General features: G+C 38.6%; 1 protein-coding gene, 1 long non-coding RNA gene and 1 pseudogene across 3 annotated transcripts; 1 reads left to right on the forward strand and 2 right to left on the reverse strand.

Moving 5' to 3' along the window:
- The first annotated feature begins 5,105 nt into the window (after positions 1-5,105).
- Positions 5,106-7,838, forward strand: LOC147514361 (uncharacterized). Its single transcript, XR_015207665.1, has 2 exons — positions 5,106-6,988; positions 7,061-7,838. It is a non-coding gene; the product is annotated as an uncharacterized LOC147514361 (long non-coding RNA).
- A 3,399-nt stretch (positions 7,839-11,237) lies between these two features.
- LOC147514362 (uncharacterized) lies at positions 11,238-11,990 on the reverse strand. Its single transcript, XM_086592564.1, has one exon. It carries the CDS (start codon positions 11,988-11,990, stop codon positions 11,238-11,240), a length of 753 nt encoding a protein of 250 aa, XP_086448690.1.
- A 10,133-nt stretch (positions 11,991-22,123) lies between these two features.
- On the reverse strand, positions 22,124-24,710 carry LOC147514363 (S-norcoclaurine synthase 1-like; annotated as a pseudogene). The gene is made up of 4 exons (XR_015207669.1): positions 24,372-24,710; positions 23,669-23,915; positions 22,535-22,858; positions 22,124-22,442 (listed from the first exon to the last, which is right to left on the reverse strand). The product of XR_015207669.1 is annotated as an S-norcoclaurine synthase 1-like (transcript).
- Positions 24,711-25,074: the final 364 nt, after the last annotated feature.

Raw genomic sequence — 25,074 nt, forward strand, 5'->3', positions numbered from 1 at the left:
TAACTAAGGCAGGTAGTTCCTCCACTGAGGCGCCTTAACTTCCCACTAACCACACAACAAACTATAATGCGATAATAAATAAGGCATTTAGTTCCTCCACGCAGGCTTTTAGGTTCTAACTAAACAAATAACCAGTCAAGCATATACAATCATCTATCTAAAGATATATTATTAACCAACATATTACCATAATTAGATTAATTAAGGTTTTCTTTGTGTGTCCCTAAAATCACGTCGTATTTATGTCTTACCTAGTTTCCCTGGCTACCACAATCGCTACCCAACGCCGAACATGTACATCCACATGCCTCCCCTTACATAATATACCACTCCGTGCGTAACTACCCTGAGCGGGATGTCACACACCAGGTAAATCCTCACACGGAAGCCATTATGTAAGTAATGCCCCTATTCGGCATAAAATATCGCGCGTCTCGTTCTATTTTGCGAACGGAATAATCAAGCCACTATTCGGCTACGATTGCCCAACACATGGGTCAATCAACATCTTATATATACAACATCTTATATATCACATACGCTCACACAGGGCAGATCACATGAGTTGTGGTAGTCAGGTTCTAGGATTTTCGTTACGTAACTTATTCAAGTGTCATACCTTTATGACTCATAAACATTCCACTATATCATGTGCAGGTCAATTACCTTATTGCACTAAGCCACACTATTTAGAAATATCTCAATTATATCTCATAACCACTTTTATTATTTCACGTGCCAATATATTATTGCACTACGCCACACTCCCGTAGGAAATATCCACAAATACTCTACTAGCATCTCATAAATATAATAATGGAGCGTTTATACATTTATTCCTCCAAAACTATTGCATTTAATATATATATATATCCCAACATATTATATAATGTCACAATATCAACGTCAAATCTTAATTAGATAATGACAACCAAATTTATATCAGCTTCCACAGCATTTCAACATTTGATTTGTCTATACAATTTACAACATAAAATGTAGCACAATTAAACAAATCCACGATCCACGATCAAAGCCAATATATATATATATATATATATATATATATATATATATATATATATATATATATATATGTTTTACACACTACTCACGTCAAATCATAATTAGATAATGACAAACAACGTTATATAATGTTCGGCAACATTTTATTATTATAATAGTCCATAAAATCAAATATGAGAAAAACTGGAAAAGTCAACATTCCACAGTCAATGGTCAATGGTCAAAGCCAACGGTCAAAGTCAAAGTCAAAGGTCAAAGTCAAAATCAACATGCTATGGTCAAAGTCAACATGTCATGGTCAAAGTCAACACATCATGGTCGAAGTCAAAGTCAACCCATCATGGTCAAAGTCAACACATCATGGTCAAAGTCAAAGTCAACCCATCATGGTCAAAGTCAAAATCAACACGTCATGGTCGAAATCAAACTGTCATTGTCAAAGTCAAACTGCCGTTTCCATGTTCGATAGGTTCAGGGTCATAGCCATGGTTCATGGCTATGGCACGCGGTAATGGCTCATGGGCTCATGACCAAGGTAATGGTTCGAACCCAACTGGCCAAGCCCAAACCTTAAAACCCAGCCCCGAAAGTCTACACCAACTTATTATACAACCTGACCCAATTGCGATCTATATTAAATCCTATGGACTGACCCCAAGCAATATTAGAAACTGGCCCAAAAACTTTAGACTGAACTGGCCCAAAACACAACTGAGTTCGGCCCGAAAATTTGAACGAAACCGGCCCAATCAAAACAAATGAAACGGGCCCATAGAACTAAACCAAATTGGTCCAAGCTTAATTGAACTGGTCCGGCCCAATAACAACTTAACTAAAAACCGGCCCAACCAAACTAAATTAGATTTCGGCCCACACAAAACCAAAAGGTTTAGGCCCAAAGCCCAACCGAAATTTACTGTTCATCTTCTCCAACCTTCTTCCTCCACCAGCCACCAAAACGCGCCGGCCACCCACTCCCATTTCATCAAGCTGATTTTAACCCAAATCCAAAACCAAACAACATTAGTTAAAACAAAAACCCCAAATCATACAATCCAACCCTCACCCAAAACTAGATCTAAAAGATTTTACTGCCGCCATTAATGGCTTCCGCCACCTTTCAACAGTCCCCACACACTCAAACACAACCCCTTCAATCGACAACCAACACAAGATTCAAAAACCCAACCAAAACAGTTCAACCTACAAAAATCGCCCCACCCCAAAGATCACAAGAATGGCAAGAACGCCATTAACGACTTCAAGCTTTCTCCAAGCTCCCACAGCCCCCCAACTCTCCAAATCATCAATCAATCCCATAACACAACACAACGGTTGAACATCACAAAACATAGTTTAAACAAAAAGAACGAGACGATTTTTTTTGGTTTGGCGACGCCCAATAACGAAGAAGGCTTGAAGCTTGAAGCGACTTAAGTTGAGTTTCCAAAACAACAACCAAACAAAGTTTAAACGAAAACACAAGCCGACCTCTTTTCCAACAGTTCAACAGTTTAACAGTTTAATAGTTCAATACCAACCAAAACAATATACTAATAATTAACCCATTTAATAAATGACGCGACATGACGAAGAATGATAAACAGTAAAAACCGTTACTGTATACCGGTGAAGTAGAAAACTAACTACTCACCTTACGTAACAGCTCGACGAATCGCTCCTAATCCGAGTCGTCGCGCTCCAACGCTCGAGCCTCCATTTTTATTATTTTATTTTTCTTAGAACCCTATTCTCTAGAACAATGTGTATATATACTTGGGTCTGAAACCCAAGCCCAAAACAGACTCGGGCCCAAAAACCAGGCCCACATGTCCCGAGTCCAATCCAACGAATTTTGAAAATAAATAATTAAATTAATTAATTAAATAGATAAAAACGTATTTTAAAAATACGGGCGTTACATTGAGCTGGTGGGAAGAGATAGAGAGGAGGTGCCTCTAAGCCAGAGAACGGGAGGGATGAGCCCTCCGCGGACCCTCGTGTCCAAATCAAACGTGGGGGAGGCTGAGCTGTTCCCAGATGTGCATTCCGAAGAAGAGCGGAGGGGTTCGAGAAGACCTTTCGCGGATATGTCGTGGGACTATCCGAATGAGTGCGGGGGGGATGAGCCCTTCGTGGACCCTCGTGTCCAAACAGTGCATGTGGGGTAGGCAAAGCTGTACAGAACCGGCAACAACCTGGTTGAGCCCGCGGAGTGGGATGAGCCCTCCACGGATTAGAGATGCTAAAGATACATGGGGCAATGAGAGAGCCCCAACAAGCGAGAGTCCGAGCGAGCCCGTGGAGTGGGATGAGCCCTCCACGGATCAGAGATGCTAGAGATACTTGGGGCAATGAGAGAGCCCCAACCGGCGACAACCCGGTCGAGCCCGCGGAGTAGGATAAGCCCTCCGCGGATCAGAGATGTTAGAGATACATGGGGCAATGAGAGAGCCCCAACAGCGCAGAGTCCGAGCGAGCCCGAAGTGGGATGAGCCCTCCACGGATCGAGATGCTAGAGATACATGGGGCAACGAGAGAGCCCCAACAGCGAGTCCGAGTGAGCCCGCTGTGGGATGAGCCCTCCACGGATCGAGAGATGCTAGAGATACATGGGGCAATGAGAGCCCCAACCGGCGCATAACCGGCCGAGCCCGCGGAATGGGATGAGCCCTCCGCAGATCAGAGATGTTAAAGATACATGGGGCAATGAGAGAGCCCTAACCGGTGACAACCCGGTCAAGCCCACGGAGTAGGATGAGCCCTCCGCGGATCAGAGATACTAGAGATACATGGGACAATGAGAGAGCCCCAACAGGCGAGAGTCCAAGCGAGCTTTGTGGTGGAGGGATGAGCTCTCCACGGATCGAGATGCTAGAGATACATGGGGGCAATGAGAGAGCCCCAACCTACATAACCCCCGTGGCCGAGCCCGCGGAGTAGGATGAGCCTCCGCGGATCGAGAGATGCTAAAGATACATGGGTAATGAGAGAGCCCCAACCGGCGATAACCCGGTTGAGCCCGCATGAGTGGGATGAGCCCCTCCGGATCCTCGTGGTCCAAACAAATGTGGTGGGGCAGGCAGAGCTGTCCCGGACCGGTGTGTCCGAAGCCTCGAGCGGGATAGGATCCGTGGACCTTCGTGTCCAAACAGCGCGTGTGGGGCAGGCAGAGCTGTCCCGGACCCTCGTGTCCGAAGCCTTAAGGGAGATGAGCCCTCCGCAGACATGAGATCCGAGCCAAACATGGGGGCAAGCTGAGTTGCCCCTCATCAGACTTTCCACTCCACAGCAGAGACAGCGGGGGGGATGAGCCCTCCGCGGACATGAGATCCAAATCAAACATGGGGGCAAGCTGAGTTGTCCTTTATCAGGCTTCATTCCAAAACAGAGACAGCAGGGGGGATGAGCCTTCCGCGAGCCGGAGTTCCAAACTACAATTGGGAGGGGACGAGGCCTTTTGCGGACGGGATATCGAAGTCCATGAGTAAGGGCAAAGAGGATGAGCCCCTTGGCGGATACAATGTTAAGTTTTACGAAAGGGTGAGACACTCCGGGCACATAGTAGTAAGTTATGTGGAGGGGAGCTTATGGCCGGGACGAGACACTCTGTGGGTATGGTAGTGAATTTTGTAGATGAGAGTGGATAGCTGGGTTGAGACACTTCGCTGGCATGAGGATTGAGTTTGAAGAGTGAGAGCGAAGGAGATGAGACCCTTCGTGGATACGCTTAACGAAGTTATATGAATGAGAACCGATAGAGTGAGACACTTCACGCATACAGTCCAATAGCAGAGTACATAGATATGAAATGTCCTGAGGAGAAGAAGACTACGTACAGTCACAGGACACTGTGGATATCTAAAGTTCGAAGAGAGAGACAGAGAAGTTTGAGGACTTCTCGAGTCCACCGTCATCATCGCCGCCGAACCCGAGAGGGACAATTGTAGTAGCCATATTTAGGGATGTATCACATAGGTACTAGGCCAAGAGATAAGGCCCAGACCATAGTATGTATTGGGCCTAGAAATTGGGCCCAGGGCCAAACTATGCCCCATGAGTAACCTTAAGGGAGGGATATAAAAAAGAAGAGAAGGGAGGAGAGAAGGAGGAGGAGGGAGTGGAGGTGAACTACGGCGGCTTGATCCCGAAAGGGTACGTAGGCAACCTAATTGGTGCAGCCGATCCAAAAGAGAGCGGGAGTACGAGTAAATTGTGATGTCGCAGTAATTTGGGTGCGACAGAACCTAAAGAGGTTGAAGACCATCGTAGATGGGGAACTACTTCAGATCATAACAGTCAATTTCTAATGCCGGTGAAGAAGAAGACCGAGTTGGATATGGCTGAGTAAGGGAAGATCTGAATATTCCTGATAGTGTCAGATTGATTGGAATCCCGGTCAGATGATAACTTGGATGCGGAACCACCTGCTGGGGCGTTTGCGGCTAGTTATTATCAGCTGTTGTATGGTTTGAATATGTTTGGATATGAATTGATGTGCCTTCTGATGGCGTGGGGTATTGCACTGGGGCAATTGCATGTCAGTGTGTACATCATTCTCTCTCTGTTAAATGGCTCAGTTGGCTGATCGATTCGGAGTGCCATTTCGGATGAAGGATGTTATGGCTGTATTCCATCGTCCCAGTAGACATAAGGGCGGGTTGATATTTTCCGGAGTGGGAGTGTTTAAGCTGCATATATGAGGAAGTTCAAAGGGCTGCCAAAAGGATATCAAGGTTGTTTTGTCCCAACTTTCTTTGTTTTAGGAGTGTTTCCCTTGCATGGACAGAATCCGTTTTCGACGCTGTTTATTGGTGAGTGTTTGTACTGTGTCTGAAAACACTTACCATTGCAAGCTCTGATTTTTTATATTGTTTGTGCAACTCATGAAGTAGTGTATCCCACTGTGTATGGTCCTGTAACCGTTTTGACGCAAAAGAGACTAGATTTTTACTTCAGTGGTGTGCTGCCGAATTGTTTGTTTTAGTTAAATCTTGACGACGAGATCGTTGATGCATTTCATGATAATTGGAGGATTGCAGCGAGGTTGGACCCTACTGGAGACAGTGGTGGTGAGGTCGCTGAGGAGGATGAGGTGAATAGCTATGCAGCCCTTGACGGAGGGGATGATCCAATAGATGTGAGCTCTAGAACCCTCTGGAATCGGTCCTTTTGATGAAAGGTTTGCTTCGGTCCCTAGTGAGTCTATTTTTAAAGCTTTCAGTGTGCATGTGAGAGAAAGAAGAGTTCCGAAACCCGTTGTTGATAATCCTGTAGAGAATGTTAGGAGTAAGTATTCCGAGGTCATTGCTAAGGTTGTTCAAGTTACAGTTGTAGTTTCCATTCAGATGATGCCTGGTACTTCTGGATTGAATTTTGCTGATATATGGGTGTCTGCTTCTGTTGGCGGGGATGTTGAAATGCATGATGTCATATAGCTGGGGGTGCCCGTACTGCTGATGTTTTGGAGCCTTCAGGTGATAAGAATGGTATGGTGGCCAGTTCATCTGGTACTAAGGCTGTAGATTCGGGTGAGCCAGTAGAGGTGGTTGGAGCTGATGGTGGGAGGTATTTGGTTCCTCAACTGTTTCTTGCTTCTGGATATCAATATCTGATCATTCTGATGAGGCCTGCCTTTTAGACTTCTCTAGTTGCTCAGTTACTGGCTGCTGGGATTGTGTTGAGGGAACCAGTGGAAGGTTTGTTGTGATTGAGAGAGTCAGTGTTCTGACAACATCCCGGAAGGACAAAGGGAAAGAGAAGGTCACTGAGGTCCCCAAGAAACGGAAGGTGTCGGCTGGACTTAATGGTCGCCAGCGGTGTTTGAGAGTTGGTGTTGGGATGGCACCTGTGTCTGTTGGTGGTTCCGCCCGATGTTGATGTTGATAGGTAGTACTATACCCGGTGGGGACAAGACTACGTTGCTGCTAGAGTGGCGGAGGCCCAGAGCGGTTTACTATCTGTAAGTATTCAATACTCTATTATAAATTGTTTGTCTTTGAGTTATACCCTGATTAACATGTCGAAAATGCAGGTGCAAAGCATACTGGATGACATGCTTTGGCATCATGAAGAAAATTATGTGTTGCATCAAGCCAGGATTGTGAATTTGGAATTTGAGGTCCGACAACTTAATGCGGAAGCTGAAGCGTCTAGGTGCTTGTTAAAGGAGGCGGAGACTGCTGCTGTTCGAAGTGTTTCATCTGAGGAACTTGAGCAACATAAGCTGATGAGGTCTGAGTTGGAAGATACGCTGACTGGACCTCACGCTTGAGGAAGAGAATGTTGCTTTAAAGCTTGATTTGGAACGACATGAATTCGATCTCCGTTGGACTGATGGAGATCGTGAGCGTAGTGAGGAGCAACTTCGTTTACTGGAACAAGAAGTGTGCTACCTCAAGGTTACAGCTGAGTCAAGTGATCCTGAAATTGTTCGGCTGAAGGACTTATATGAAATGGCATTGAGCCATTTGGGCACCAAAGATATAGAGGTAGCCACTTTGCTTCGTCAGATAGAAAGGGCCACTGAGGCGAGGAATGAGATTGTTTTGAAGTATCAGCAGTTGCTTAAGATTTACCGTCAGCAGGTGGGCAGGGATCCCGAAGGCTTTTATCCTTAGGAATATTAATCTCTTGTTTTGTTTTGCCTGTGGTGACGCCAGCTGAAGACATCTCCAAGGATTGTAATTTGAATTTGTCTTTTAATTTCTGTATTGTAATTAACATCATATGTCTTACACTTTTAGATTGTTGTATTAAAATTTTATAATCTTGTGTAAAATTTATTGATTAATTAGAAGTTATAAAATCAATTATGGTCTTGCTATACTTATATTTGAGGGTATTTTAACATGCCAAAAATTGGCCCATGAGTTAGAATATGTTTTTGGGCCTTTTTGAGTCATATTTGAAGCCCAAAAGGTGACATATTAGGGTTTTAAAAATGAGGTTTTATGTAATTTCAAATTTTAGATCTATTTTCATTACTTTTAATTACTTGCAACCTTAAAATAAAATATAATAAATGAAGAAGAAAGAAAATGAGAGAGTGGTGTAGAAAGGAAATCAAGATATATATAATTTTTCACGTTAAAAGGTGAGTAGACATTCTTTAATTTTTATTTTGTTATTGTTATTGAGAGTACTTATATGTTGATTAAGAAACAAAGTGTTGTGTTTTAAATAATTCATATTGTAGATTTACATTACAAAAATCATTGCTTCATTGTTACAAATACTTTAACAGTAATTGAGTTCGAATTTTCTAAAATTGTTATTTTAGAATTACATTTTCCATTGATGTAGTTGTTAGAATTTAGGGATTTAAGGTTAGTTGAATAGATATTTTTGAAGTAGTCAGAATGCATATCTCATTTGTACTGTTTGGGTAGATATTCGATTTTATAATAATTTTAAAATTTCTATTTTAAGTGAATTTTACAATATTTGTTGGTCGTGAGGAAATTCTAAAATTTGTAGAGTTTGCTCACATTACTGAGTACAATATTCTAATTTAATTTGGTAATTTTTACATATATGTAGACCTACTGAATAAATATGTTCATGTGTAACATACTTAGGTTTTTCGTATCTATACGAATTAATTTTGTGTGATCAATTGTATGTGTCTAGTAAGTCAATAGGAGGTGATCAGGTGAACTAGACTAATCAAGTGAATGTTATTATTGTTATTTTATATGATTACAAATGCATGTATTTATTATGTGATTTCGAAGGATTGTATTAAAGATAATTTTATTTATGAAAATATTGATTATTATATATAGACTGAGAAATATGTTTATGTACGTGGAAACTTTATGATGAAATGATATCGTGTGAATGTCCACCCAAGAAAGGAACTATCGTGATCGTCTTGAGGATTGGTGTTAGTGTAGGTGGTATTCCTCGAATATGCGGGAGTGACCAATATTAATGAATTGGATTACAATGTCGTAAAATTTGTTTAATTATAAGTGAAGAGTTTGACCATGTGATATGAATATTTTTATTAGTGATGTTTAACCCTATTTTGCAGGATGGAAGGGCCTATTAATACTTTACACAGTGATGACGTCCTACCCTATTACGTGGTTAGCTTTAAAATAATGCATAAATGCTATGCAAACTAAAGTTTAAGAAATCGCTTGGAAGAAACTTCTCGTTGTTTAAAAAAAAAAAAAAAAAAAAAAAACTACTTGTCTTCCGAACTGTAATTATTTATTTATTGATTAAGTTATTGTTAGGGTATGCATGGTTGGTTGCATGCCCTTGAGTTTGTTTTTGCTTTCTCTACTCACACCATCAAATTCAAATTTGTTGACCCCATGTTTGTTTTTCTTTTGCAACGGAAGGTGCATTCTTGGGAGCATAGTTAGTGTGGAGTAGTGGAGTGAGACATTGAATTTGGATGCGTTAAGCGTTGGAGTCATTGTTGTTTTCAGTTTCCTTTATTATTTTTAGAAGGTTGTACAATTTGAAATATTAATTTATATTGTTTGAATTTATGCAATGGACAATTTAGATAATGGAAGTGGAGCTTTTATGGATTTTTTTTGGAAGGCAGTTATTTATTTATTTAAAATTTACACGATTGAGTTGCTTATAAGATTACTTTGGTAGCTTCAAATGCTTTGATTATGTTTAGCCAGAAGTGTACACGTATGTTTCGTTCCCAATTCACACCCTATGTCTTGAGTGATTTCATATTAGTTGAAAATGCACATTTTTTATTTAATATGTGGTTACTCAAAATTTGGAGTGTGACATGCGTCCTCCTTTTTGAATATTTAATTCCGTCATCTAGAGCTCTTTTTTTTTTTGAAATATTTCGAGGGTTAAGGCAGACCCACACCGGTTACATTAAAGGACCCTAGCCCGAAGGCTTACATTGCCCGAAGACTCATCAACCCCGAAAGGAACCTATCCCGAAGGCTATCACCGATGCCTATGCGCCATTTTGAGTAGACCCAACTGCTTCCACCTTGTCCATGAAGACTTGTTTTCGCTCTTCGGTCCACCCATCATAGCAGCACATTGTCTTTAACTCGAAGGCTCACCTGGCCCAAAGGCCCCTCACATAATTACACAAGAAAGAAATCCTAACCAACACTTGGTGGGATTCGAACTTGCAACCTCTCTCATGAGGAGAGGAGTACACAACCAATTGAGCAAAGAAACTCTTGTCAATCAACAAAATCTCAAAAACTACAAAATAATCAATAAAATATTATTATAATAGCTGTAAATGAGTTATCAATCGACATCTTGAAGTGAATAAATTTGAGAGAAGAGATTTCATAAGACAATCGCTAACTAGGGAATTTTATTAAAACAATTTTGAGAATTTCCAATTTCTTGTATAAATTAAGAAATAAAAATAACATGCAAAGAAATAATGCCTAACTAAAGCAATTAATTTTCAAACATCAATTTATCAACACCCTTGGAAGAAAGTTACTAACTCACCGATAATTCGAGTATTTCATTTTTATACCTCTTGTTAATTTCTCCGAAATCTCACTAAATCTTAAACGCTAGTTCTAGAATTAGTGGAAAATATAACTTTAATAACAGTAATACAACTCAATATTAAATTTCAACCCTTTATTCTCTTTGACTCTAAATGTGAAAATTTTAAGCATTCAATAAACCAGTCCTTCATTTTGCCCTATTTTATTTTTAAGTAGTACAAAAAATCCCAAAAATTCTTTACTAACTAAAAAAGTCGAGTCTAAAAAAGTTTTAACTAAAAAAATAAACTAATAATGAAAAATACCCTGTATTTTCTACGGTGATAGAAACCATGCACATTTAACCTTAGTGTAAAAACCAATATAATTAAAAAGAGATATCATTGGATTTCATGAAAAATTATATTAACCATGCACATTTAACCTTAGTATAAAAACCAATTAAAAAGAGATATCATTGGATTTTAGGAAACACTTATAAGGTAGTTTCTAACAAAAATGACAAAAACAAAATAACAAGCATTTCATATGGCTTGAAAAAGGCGAAAGATAGAATGAACATTGAAACCATCTTTATTGCTTTATTTGATGTTGATCTTTGGAAAATTACACTCTAGAGCACTCTTCCCTATTAATGAAATGAACTGAAAAACCAAATTTCTACTAATTGAATACTAGAATGGGATGCAATTTTTTTTTTTTTGAAGTAACTAGGGGTTAAGGATACCCCAACCTTTATTAAGCCAAAAGACGCAAATACATTTTTCCATCCTTATCCCCTTTAATCAACTCATCGAGTTTTTGATCCATAGGGGGGATATAGAACATAGACTCATTACATAAGGAGCTACCGACTTTTGAAAGGTAATCTGCCACTTGGTTACCTTCTCGGAACACATGCTTAAACTCAATCTTTTCAAACTGCGTAGCCAAACTTTTAATCTGGGAGACTAAGTTCCGGCAGTGCCACGGTGGGTCTTCACTGTTAGTCATAATCCGAACCACTCTCATAGAATCTGATTGAACTTGTAGCTTTCGTATACACACTACTATGCCACCTTCCAACCCTTTTCTTACCCCTAGCAGCTCCTGGTGCAGTACCGATCTTCTAGGAGAAGATCCACTATATGCGAGAATCATTTCACTGTTACTATCTCTCAAAACTCCACCGAATCCAGTGCTCTCATCTTTCATAGATCCATCCGCATTTAGCGTATAGGTGTCAGGTGGTGCTGCCTGCCACCGAACCCAATGTTCCACCCTTTGCTTGAACCTTGCTCCTATTCCCAACTTTTCCAGCAGCAGTCGCAACCCCACATCCTCCTGTACTGATTCTAGCATTTTTCCCAGATATAGTTTCATTCTATTGAGGGCTCGGAGACTTACCACATCAGCAGGAGTGTATCGCTTCTTTTTAATCCTCCAGTTTCGTTCACTCCAGATGGCTTGAACAGCTGCACATATAAGAGCCCTCATTACTTCAGACGCCATAGTATTTGGTCTGCACATGCGCATAAGCCTATACCATTCAACATGGGATGCACGAACCTGTTCGATAATCCCATAGCTTTTTTTACACCTTGCCACACTATCTTCGAGTAGGAGCAGTCAAAGAACAGATGGGCCGAACTTTCCTCCATGGAATCACAAAGACAACATCGAGATTGGCTTATCACCTTTTTTGCCATGAGCCGGTTTTGTGTTGGCAGTGCTCCAGAGAATAACTGCCACATAGTAAAGGAGTGCTTGGGTACTGTGAGCTTTCCCCACACAAGTTTGAACCACTTTACCTTACTCCGCACATTTCTAATAGCAAAGATATGCCGAAGAAATCGCGGAAATCTCCCTGAACTTCGTCTTGAGTCCAAATAACTCGTCCTCTGCAAGATAAGAGTTTATCTCAGTATCCAGGATCCACTTCTTCACTTCAGAGTCTGGTAATTCAGAAATTGTTCTCGACCAACACCTATTCATTATCACTTCAGCCACTTTTGCTTCCTGAGGTACAGATTGGGCTAGCAGATTTCAGGCTTGAGAATTTAAGAAAAGAGGTCCCGAGCACCAGGGATCATGCCAAAAGCTCGTATCATTTCCATTTGCAATGCTATATCTCACAAACTTCCATGAGATTTCCCTATGTTTCAAAATCCCTCGCCAAACCCAGGAGCAGTCCTTTGGCACTTTCATAGTCCAGAAATGGTTCTGTTTTATATTTTGTTCCCAGGACCACTTTACCCACAGGCTGTCTGTTTTCTGGGCCAGTTTAAAGACTAACCCATAATACGCTGCTTTGTTCCAAAACTTTGGATCAATCAGCCCAAGACCTCCTTGCTCTTTCGTCATCCTGAGGGTTGCATGACTCGAGTGGTGCATCTTCCTTTCCATCTTTGGTCCTGACCAGATAAAGCTGTTACAAATCTTGCCCACCTTATCCAGTACTGCTTTTGGCAACACAAAGGTTTTGGCCCAATACGTTTGGAAGGAGGACAAGACAGATTGGACTAATTGAACTCTTCCCGCTCTGTCCAAGTCCTTATTTTTCCAGTTGGAAATGTGACTAGTGATCTTCTCTATAAGAGGTAGACAATCTTTAATTCCCAGCCTTGATGCAGTCAAAGGAAGCCCAAGGTAGGCTACTGGCGGATAGACAATCGAAATGTTCATGACTGCAGCTAGCTCTCGACCTTCCTCTTCTGACATACTACCTGTAAGGAGAGTGGTTTTTTCATTACTCAAGCTCAGCCCAGTAGCTTTGGAGAAAGATGTTAAGATGTCCTTGATCGTTTGGATAGATTCCAAGTTTCCTTTACAAAAGAGAAGGACATCGTCTGCAAAACAGAGGTGGGAGATCTTCAGCATTTTGCACTTCGAGTGGGCTTTTATCAACTTCATCTGGAGCCCTTGATGGAGTAGAGCACTCAACACTTCCATAATAAGAACAAACAGATAAGGAGAAACTGGGTCCCCTTGTCGCAGCCCTCGTTGCCCTCTAAAGTACCCTTCTGGCGTTCCATTTACCATCACTGAATACGAAGGAGAGGCATAACACATGTAGAGCCATTCTATGAATAGAGGGGGAAACTTGAACTTTTGGAGAATGACTCTCAGTGCTGGCCAAGAGACTGAATCATAAGCCTTCTTTATGTCCAACTTTATAGCGCATCTTTTTTGCCCTGTTTTCCTTGAATATCCTCTAAGTAGTTCGTGAGCAAGATCTTAGTGCATAATGCCAATTCTCTTCTATATATATTTATAACTTTCACAAACAAGATCTTAGTGCATAATATCTTCACATGAAATGGAAATAATCTTTGTGATAATATGAGAAGAAAATATAAGAGAAAGTGAGGAAGTTAGAAAAAGGAATTGGAAAGAGATAGGTATTATCAATTGGTTGGCTGGCTCATGGAAGGAATGAAATAAATAGGAAATATTAATTGTTAATTAAGTAAAAGAGAAAATGAAATGATATGATTTTAATTGGTTTTTAATTATGAATGGTGTGATTGGCAAGATTATAGCGAGGATATGAAGGAATATTTATATGGTGGCTTGAATATAAGGTATTATTAAGGAGGAGTTAGTTGTTATACAGAAAGGTTTAGCTTGATTGCCTATTCCTCAGGTAAATTGATCTAAAGGCCCAAATTTTCTTGTTTTGCATATCAAAACAAAATGAGACAACATGTAGGTTATGGAGTCCAGGGCCCACCTAAATAAAAGAGGGCAAAATGAATGGGAAAAACTAGTCAAGTGGTCATCATCTTGTTCATTCTCTCTTCAACTATTCAAGTTGGTGGATTTTGGTTTTTTGATCATTCCATTTATTATTCACAAGTTTAAAAAAACTAAAACTTCAAAAAGAAAGAGTAAAAAACAAACTTCCCTGCAAATTATATATGCCCCCAGGAAGAAAGGGAGTGGTTCTCTTTAATCCATTAATTTGTTGAAGGGGTATCTTCATTATCCACTTATTCAAGTTCTACCAAATTCAAAACTAGATGTTGGAAAAAATAGATTCTTTTAACTTCAAGTGGTTATTCAACATAATATATCGGATTTTAAACAATTTTCCTCCCTCAATTTGATAGATCTACATGAATTTGATGGTGTGGCCCCTTCTAGATTTGTTCATCTTTTGCAATCAATCGAAGGTTTGGAAAAATAAAATAAAATAAAAATAATAATAGTCTACTAATAGTGTGAAACCAAATAGTTAGAGAATGAAGAATACAGTTTTTTTGTTTTTTTCCTTGGCTAACATTTCACCCATTTTTATGTTGGTTGGCCAGGGGATCCACATCATGAGGTACATGTGTCATATTTTGCTTTGAGATGCAAAACAAGAATACATGAGCCTTTGGATTATTCACCAGAGGAATTACTCAGTTAGGTTAACATTTCTAAATCATAACTCATTAAGGAATGATATTGATATAATGAAATCAAAAGAATAAATAATTAATAAAAATGGTGATATTTAATGTGATAAAAATGATAAGAATATATGGTGGTAAATGTAATTCTCCTTTCTTGATTTCCTTTCATATATTTCAATTCTCTAACATTTCATTCCACTCTTTATAGCTGCACAATTTATTACATTGGCTCTCAATTATTGATTATTTATTTAAATGATTCTCTTTGGCTCATGGGCTTGGGTTTTTATTGGGCTTTGACTAACATATTTATTTCCTACAAAAATATTAAACCAAATTAATAAAACTTATTTTGCATAGGTCTTCTTAAAGACATGCACATACATGCAAATAATCCATTATGACAAAAAAAATGTGCATAACACCATGAAATAAAGAGAATGTATGGTTTTACGTTAAAAATATGTAATTAATTAGCATAATGATATTATAAAGTGCCTATATATAATATACAATTTTTGGCACTTATCATCAAATATAGAAATACCCGTCAAAATTATTATTGACGGTTAGTAACCAACAAATTCCGCCCAGGTCTTCTAGGGAAATGGAAAAAATACCTCCATATCTATTACATACTACGTAACTAGGAAAAAAAAAAAAAACGCTAGCATGATATTCAATTGCAATATATAAAACCATATTAAAAACTTCTACTTCCTGGTCGAGATGATGGGATCATGAGACTAGCTAGTAACTAACAAACATGAGAACACCGTGAATAACAAGAATCACGAAACTCTAAACATTGGCTTCATCTCCTCCCTTGAAGCAGAAGATTAGTTATTCCACATAAAACGTACGAAGAACGAGAAGAAGAAAAAAAGAAGAATATAAGAACAATGAGACTAATTAATGAGACTTGACCAATAAAAACCTAATATCTTATTATTAATCTCTTTGCCTCAAGTTCTAGAGACTAAGAAGAATGAATGGGCTCTAGAAGCATCTAAAAGCATGGGTTTTTGGGTCTAGTTTCTAATTTCATATTATGTTTAATTTCCAATTTGATCTTGGACTCGTGGGTTGTTGGGCGGGTCGTGCGTCTGGACGCATGGGGTGCAATAATCTTTATTAATTATTACATCTTTTGGTCCATCTTTGCGGGCGGCTTTGGTCCAACCAATGAGTCTTGGGCACCCAAATAAGCTTTAAAACATGTCTAGGTCCATTCTTTTCATTAGTTCATAAACCTTGGGCATTTTCCGTAATAGTCCATGAGCTCCATGTCATCTTTAATGCTCCAAATAGCCCTCTTTTGCCTCTTTAACTACAATATATATTTTACAATTATCTCTTTTTTACTTGTAAAGTCACAAAATCTAGCTTACAAGCATCTTTAGTCCACTAAGTGGGACTAACAAAGGGTGTAATTGAGGGTTAGAGTAATACTTATCAACAATCAATGTGCATATCAAATGGGTACGCGCAATAAGTGTGCATACATAATGGGGTATATGCACAATCAATGTGTGCGCAGCCCATAGGGGTATTAAAGGAATGAAAATATCATAAGGGTGGAGATGTATGCACCCACCGTATTGATGATTGAACCCGCTTTATCACTAAACCCACTAATTATATATATTGCACCCACTTTATTTTTAAACCCACAAATTTTCTTAACTAATTCTTAATTATTCTCTTCATCGAAACAGTAACTTTTAAATTTTAATGAATCCTCCATATTAATAGAGTGCGAACTCAAAAAAACGCTTGAAAATTGAGTTTCTTTGTTTTATCCAAACCAATTTTATCCATATTGATATTCCTGAATCAAATAGAGAACATTCAAACTTTAAAACACTCGAAAATCAAAATAACAAATGAATATTGAGATGTTATCGTGAAAATTGGTGAGTGACATTTTCTAAAACTAAATTTAGGGAGTCCAGTTGATGAGGAATATATTATGAAATTAACTTGATAAGTTGTGCTGAAGATGGTAAAATTAGATCATATCTATCTATTTATCTCAAGTGGAAATTTTATTGATAACGATAACGAGTTTTACAAATAATTAAGACAAGTGTGCAACAAGTTGTGCCTCGAGTTCTTTTTGAATGACAAATCCTATCAGTCTAAATACAAACTCGTTAGAACCATCTGTCATTATGTTATTATCCATAACTTTCTGCAATCTTTTAAGAAGCTCAACCGATTGTTGCCAAAAAACCGAAAGTGTCGAAACTTAACTGAATAAAACAATGCTGGTTAGCCACTTAGCCCTACAAGCCTCATATTTCTCTCTCTTTCCTGCCGTTGCTCTATTAGCTGCTTTTCCCAAGGCCACCTCAAAGACTCCATTCCCAAGCCCTAAAAGTGGAAGGCTCCCGTCACATCAACACACGCATGCTTCCCCTCGTTTTTTTTTCTCAAGTGGAAATTTTATTGATAATGATAGCGAGTTTTATAAATAATTAGGACAAGCGTGCAACAAGCTACACCGCAAGTCCTTTCTGAATGGCAAATCCTATCATCATAAATACAAACTCGTTAGAACCAGCTGTCATTATGTTGCAGTCCATAACTTTCTGCAATCTCTTAAGGAGCTCAACAAATTGTTGTACCAAGAAACCAAAAGTGTCGAAACTGAACAGAATGAAACAATGATGGTTAGCTCTACAAGCCTCCTCGTGTTTCTCAATCTTCCCTGCCGCTGCTCTATTAGCTGCTTCTCCTACCTTAAAGACTCCATTCCCAAGCCCTACCAACAGAGAGGCTCCAGTTACATGAACACACACATGCCTCCCATCAAACCAACTGTAAATCAATACATCTACAGGCCGAAGTGTAGATCTTCCCTCATTCGGATCAGTGAGAAAATTCACGGGAGCCTCTTTGTAAGACCCCAGATTATTTTTACATTATTTCATAATAATATTTAGAATTTCGGAATTTGATATTTATTTCTAGGTCAACGGGCTAATCAATGTGGGCTTGACTTTCTGGCAAAAAAAAAGGGGGAAAATAGTTTGTTTAGTTTGAAAATGATTTAATAGGAAAGTTTTTAAGTTTTAAAATAAGGTATATAGATATTATTAATAAGGAAACAGGGAGAGAATAATTCCGAAATTTATGGGAGAAATATGGAAAGTTTCTTAAAGTAAAATATGGCAGAATTCTTTAGAATGGGAGGGTTTTTCAAAAAAAAATGGAGGATTTTTAAGAAAAACTAATTTTTCATTAGAACTAGACAAGTTAAAACAAAGAAGAACGGAACACGGGTCATGCGTATTCTAGTTGGCTCGAAATCATTTTTCTTTCATATTCTAGATATGTTTTTCGCGATACAGGTGAGTAGTTATTTTGCTATTTTTCATCGAACCTATAGTTTAGTTTTACGTGTATACATATATATTTGTCTGTCCAATGTTTCCGTCCATTTTTACTGCTCATTCTCCTGTTATTTTCGGCGTCCTGTCATATTATTAAACTCTGTTGAATATCGGAAATTGAAATTGAACTGTCGAAGAAGCTTGATTGGGCCCATTAATGGTGGCGCAAGCCCAGGAGACAGAAATCGTCCTGCATAGTTTTTACTCTTTTTTTGTTGTGGTTTTAAATTTCTATTGTTGTATTGATTGTGGATTGTTGGTTTGATGTTTGGGTGATGTCGGGGGACTGTTAGAGCTTGAAAGGGCGTTAATGGCGGCTCAGAGAAATCGCCCAATAGATTAGATTAGGCAAACTATTATTGTTGTGATTTGAATTGGTTGGTTTGATGTGGGTTATTAATGTTTGAATGGGTGCTGGAAAGGGGTAAGATTGAAGCTTGAAGAAGCTGTTAATGGCGTCGGAAAATTCTAGATCTAGTTTTGATGAAGAATATGGATTGAATGATTTGAGGATTTTACTTTTATTAAATGTTGTTGGTTTTTATGGGTATTAATTTCGGTTGGTTTTTGGATGCTGGTGTGTGGAGGTTTGCGGTGGCGGACGAAATTTGGCGGCGGTGGAGGGATGGCCCGAGATTTGGATCTGGTGCTCCCAGTCTCACCTATTCTAACTCTAATTCGCTTAGGCTTGAGCCGAACCAATTTGGTTTAGTTCAATGGGCCAGATTCTTTTGTTTGGTTAGGCCGAAATAAGTTAGTTGTTTGGGCCTTTTTTAGTTTAGTCTTTGGGGCAAATTTCATCTATTCTTTGGGCCGAACCCATTTGTGTTTTGGGCCAGTTCAGTTTAAGTTTTTGGGACAGTTTCATTTCTTTTGTTTGGGCCAGTTCTATCTTTGTTTGGACCGGTCCATATGAATTAAAAATAGATCCAAATGGAGTCTTTAAATGTTTAGACTTTTGGGTTTTTGTTTTGGGCTTTGATTGTGGACTTTTGATTATTTAATTGTGCTACATTTTATGTTATAAATTGTATGGACAAATCAAATGCTAAAATGCTGGGGAAGCTTGTATAAATTTGGTCGTCATTATCTAAGAAAGATTTGACGTTGATATTGTGCAATTGTTGACACGTGACGAGATAGAAATTTTAGGAGACGTAATATTCCTAAAACGCTATAAAAATGTTATGCGATACGTTTGGAGCAACTTGTGACATTATATGATATGTTAGGATATGTATATATTAAATGCAATATTTTTGGAGAAATTGATATAAACGCTCCATTATTATATATGTGAGATGCTACTATGATGTAGTATAGTATTTGTGGATATTTTCCCACGGGATTGTGGCTTAGTGCAATAATATATTGGTTCGTGAAAAAAATGAAAGTTGTTATGAGATGTATTGAGATAATTCTAAATATATTTGGCTTAGTGCAATAATGTATTTGACATGCACGTGATATAGTGAAATGATTATGAGATATAAATGTATGACACTTGAATAAATTACGTAACGAAAATCCTAGAACCTACCTACCATAACTCATGTGATTTGGCCCTTGTGATGGGCGTATGCGATATGATTGGCCCTTCTGGCGTTTCAGTGAATCTGAATGGCCCTTCTTGCGTAGCCGAATAATGGCTTGATTATTCCATTCGCAAAACTAGAACGAGACGTGCGATATTTTATGCCGAATAGTGGTAGTACTCACATAATGGCTTTCGTGTGAGGGTTACCTGGTATGCAATATCCCGCTTAGGGTAGCTGCGCACGGAGTGGTTCATTGTGTGAGGGGAGGCATGTGGATGTACATGTTCGGCGTTGGAAAGCGATTGTGGTAGCTAGGGAAACTAGGTAAGACATAGAGACGACGTGATTCTAGAGACACTTGAAGAAACTCTAAACAATAATTGTGATGATATATCAAAGTGTACGTTAAATCTTTAATAAATGATTGATGGTGGTTGTGAAATTGGTTCAATGAGATGATTGGAATTATGTATATGATATATTTGGTTTATTGTAATTTATGTTGCATTCATAAATGTTTTGCAGAAGGGTGGGTTGAATTGATTATTTAAGCAAGTGTGACCCACTCTGTAATTTGGCTTACAACAGTGTAAGTATAGAGTAAGTTTTAGTTTGGTTATTCTATTATTAGATACAGTTGATCTAATACGGTTTGAAGTTAAAAGCCTCGATGGAGGAACTAAATGCCTTATTATTATTGAGTTGGAAGCTAAAGGCATCGATTGGAGGAACTACGCCTTTAATTATTGTAATTTAGAATGTCGTATTAGTGGATTTGGAAGTTAAAAAACCGGTGGAGGAGGAACTAATTGCCTTGTGGATTGTGTATATATATGTATAAGTATATATGTTGTATTTTAGAGCTACTCACACCAGCATTGTTTATAATGCTGACCCGATTTGCATGTTTGCTTATCGAGTGTGTTCATTAAATGAACATAGTTGATAAGTCTTGACAGGTTTAGTGTTGAAGACGGTTGGTTGCTGCTTGTGATTTGCGTTAGCGTCGCATTACAGGATATGTTTTGTTTTCCCTTAAGATGTAATAGATTTTAGTTGAGACAATGTTGTTTTGTATTTTCAGTGGTAATTATAATTAAAGAGGGTTGAAAGGAGGTTTGTAATTTAATCATATTTGTGAGTTTTTGGTAATGAAGATGACTTTTGTTTATTTTAAAATTTTTATTGGTTTTTAATTATCTGCGTATTTAAACTGGTTATGGGTTTTTGGGAGTTGAGAGTGCATCACACCTTAAAAATCGAAGAGTCGGGAACAAATATTGTTTTTCTGATTTTGTCGAAATTCGGGGTGTGACACTCTTTCTTCACTTGCACTCCAGCCCTCCAAAATGCATCACATAAAATATCTTTGACATGATCATGTCGGTATTTGAAACCTGGAAAATATATACAATGTGCTGCATGGTTCCCGAAAGCATCTAGTCTACTTTTTTTGCAAACAGGGCATAAACCACCATCAGAGTACAAAGGAATCATGAGACGGTACCGGAGAATAGAACGATATACTCCACCGGAGACATACGCTGTCCAAGTCCCTCCATTAGAGTAACAAGTAGAAATTTTTTTGCATGTTCTGACTGCAAACATCCAATAACTGCTTTCTGACGAGCAGATAACACAAACTCCCTCTCAAGACCAGCAACAATTTTACCATAGAACGCTTCTGCCAAAACATTTTGTGGTTTTGAGGGGACGGTAGCATTCACAGCCATAGACCTGTGGTCAAAATCGGTAGACAGAGACTCAATGCATTGCTAGCAACATTAAATCAATGCATTGCTAGCAACATTAAGAATCTCATCCAAAGGCACTGTGCCACAACTCCTAAGAATAATGGATTGTAAGTCCGGAAGTCGACACGGGGAGGCCACAAAAAAAAAAAGTAGAGACATCAGTATTTTTATTTATTTTTTCTCGGTAACACATCAATATTCTATTTAATTAAAAGAAAGAAGATGACAATTTATCCAAATTTCAAAGTGGGTGTCGTCAACAATAGTTATTTTAGCGACCCGATCAATATTATTTGTCCTTGGAGGTTATTTTAGCGTCACATGGTTTTTTCGATTATTTTCACTTGGAATCTGTCCTAATAGTTGATTTCAAAACTGGTTCATCCTTAAAGGTAATTTTAACCTAAAAATGAGCCTCTAGACCAATTTCTTGAAATATCAAAATCCTAAAATTCCATAACAATTTTGCTTGAAACAAATGGAGGCGTAATTTGTTAACAACTTCCATATTGAAAAAAATGGAAAACACTTAATAATCCAAAAGATCAACACACGTGACCAGAAGTTCAAATAGATTTGTCATTTCACATGAGTACATAACTTAATTATAATTTCCTTATAAAAAAAATAAAAAACTTAATTATAGTTTCATTGATCCAATAAGCTCTTACCAATCAAGCTTAATATTACTTGAACGTATCAAGTAATCCTCATAATCCATGGTCTTGTACTTCACACCATTTTCTTTCACAGGTAGAGGCCCAATTTTAGTGCCATATTCTGGGTCATGGAACGCCGCTATTGAGAGGCGTTCTTTGTCCATGTTAATGACAGCCCTATGCTCAATGGTCTTGTATATCCCATTGCTCATTATCTGCACATGAACAAATGAACGAACAATAGTACATCACAAAGTGATAATTTAAATGACAAAAAATTTCCTTTGTCGATTAATAGTTTGAATACCTCAATTACATCACCAATGTTAACGACGAAAGCCCCTAAAATGGGTTTAATTGGAACCCATTTTTCATCCTTCTTGATGTGCAGTCCATTTACTTCATTGACTTGAACCAAAAGAGTTAAGCCAGTAGCATCAGAATGTGGAGAAAGTCCCAAACCTTCTCCGCATGAGGACATGGAAGGTAGTAATTCATCCTCACGGTTTGAATACAGTTCTCAAAAGGCTTTGTCAATATTTCTGATTCAAGTCCCAAGTTCTTAGCCATCATTCCTGTTAGACACATTGCAAGTTTCTGCAGCTGCATTGAGTATTTCTCCATTGTTTCCCTGGAACAAATAAATGTACAAGGTAATTGCCAGAGTAGAACAACAAAATACAGTCGGGCTGGGATGGAACACTTCGGTCCTCAAATTATTCAGCCATCAGCCCATATGTGTTGAGAGCCGGCCAATACTCCTTACCTGCTCGTTGGCCCTCTAGAGAGGGCTTTGGGTCTGGCTTACCTTCTTAGAGCATCTTTATGAGAGAAACTAAGAAAATAACAAAATTTTGAACCAAACCAAATACTAAATTAAACCAAAAAAACACCAACCAACTTCAAGAGCAATATCAAATAGTTGACATCATATGACGCGGTTTTGGATAAACTGCGCCGTATAGCCCACGCAGCTTTCGCAAAACCGTGCCACAGAAGCCCACTTTAGAACCCTAAGCCTACGCGGTTTTCTAGAAACCGCGCGATGTGTCGCGCGCACATCAACTTTCTTCTTTATTTTTTTTTCAAATCTCTCGCGTGGTTTTTGCAAAACCGCGTGATTGAAGCCCACACTCTAGCCCAAGCCCATGCGGTGTTAAAAAAACCGCGGGAAAAACAGCAAAAAAGATTTGATACAACACCAAAGCAAACACCAAATTTTGGCCGATTTGGTGTTTTTTTAGTGTTTTCATCAACATGTGACTCTCTTGAAGATGAAAAAATACCAAATTATGTTTGATGCTAGGATAGTGTCTCACCTAAAGATGCTCTTAGAATTGGTTTAGCTAGATTTTTTTGTAAATTTAAAGTAAAAAAACAAGACGGTTATGATTGCTGGAACTCACTAGTTACTAAATTAGTGCAACACATTTATATTCACCTGAATGAAGTGGGACTAGTAGGCCAAAATCTCATGTTTCTTTCCTGAACTGGTTTGGTAATTAGGAAATGCATGTCCGCCCAATCCAGCTTTTGCTCTTCAGACGTAACAAAGGCTTGGCCATAACCTTCCATACCGTTGGGTAGCTGGCTATAAGCGTTGTTCTCCTTGAAAGGAAGTCGGAAGAAATCCTCAGTGTCAACCTTCATTTTCTCAATCACTTCTTCTCGTACTCCATGGTGATCAACTGCTCAAGAAAGTGCATCAAAACTACAGTGCGTCTTGAGAAACGATCGACATTAAGTATAATGTGGCAAATGCGTAACAACGCTGACAGTTAATCAAGACAATTTTACATAATGAAACTACAGTGCGTGTAGTGGTTGTGGCGGCAAGGTGTGGCCCAAAAGAAGGGTGTTCAATCAGAATCTCCATTTATTGTGATTAATAGCAAGTTTTCCCAGCATAATAGGCACGACTGCACGAGTATATATGCACCAAAATAGACTTCTCCATGGTGAAATATAGTACTACTACAGTAATCATTATGGCACGTATACTATCTGTCTAGTATAGTGATAGGGTAATTAACATTTCCAATAAAGATTTCAGATGGATTGGAATTCTCAGTGATGACTATTTCTGGATCCCCTATAACGAAGGATACAAATAAATACTCCAATATGGTGGGTTTCTGGCGTACATACCTGGAAGAAGCCCCAGTCAAGGCAGGCTGAATGGAACTTTGCAAGTTCATCACAAGCATATTGTTGATCAAGGAGTCTGGATAGATCGATAACTGGGATTTCCAAAGAGTTATCAGTAGGAATTACATCATCATCATGCTCCAACTCAGGTCGAACGTATCGATTGGGTAAGTTTTTCAACTCTTTACCAGCAAGAACTTGGACGTTCTCAACAGGTAATGAACCTCCCACACCAGTAAGATTCTTGCTCATGGTTACACTCGTACTTTTTCTTAATCTCAACTTCCTTCTTAGCTAGATAGAAAGCTCAAAATACCAAAACGGGCACAACAAAGATATAAAATACACGCTTTTAAAACACGTGGTTTACTTGCTTTACTACGAAAGAAAACAGAAATACAATACCACGTGATTCACGTGAAAACAGAACTACAATAACCAGTATGAAGGATTCACAATTTCACATCCATCATATATACCACGTGAATCCTTAATAACCAGCAACTAAAGAGCTAACTCAAGGATAAATGGATAACACGTTTCGAACCGGAACCAGCCGGGCCATTTATTCAAACATCTTACTACTTACAAAAACATCGGGTGTGAGGAATCAATATATCTATCTATATCTATATCTATCTATCTATATATCACCTCTCTCTATATTATTAAAGAAGAGTACATCTGACATGGACAGTC

Source organism: Coptis chinensis, chromosome 2 (genome assembly GCF_015680905.1).
Source record: "Coptis chinensis isolate HL-2020 chromosome 2, ASM1568090v1, whole genome shotgun sequence".
Classification (NCBI taxonomy): Eukaryota; Viridiplantae; Streptophyta; class Magnoliopsida; order Ranunculales; family Ranunculaceae; genus Coptis; species Coptis chinensis.

Excerpts from the sequence above, each read along its gene's own strand:
- LOC147514362 (XM_086592564.1), bottom strand. The coding sequence starts at position 11,990 with ATGGCGTCTGAAGTAATGAGGGCTCTTATATGTGCAGCTGTTCAAGCC.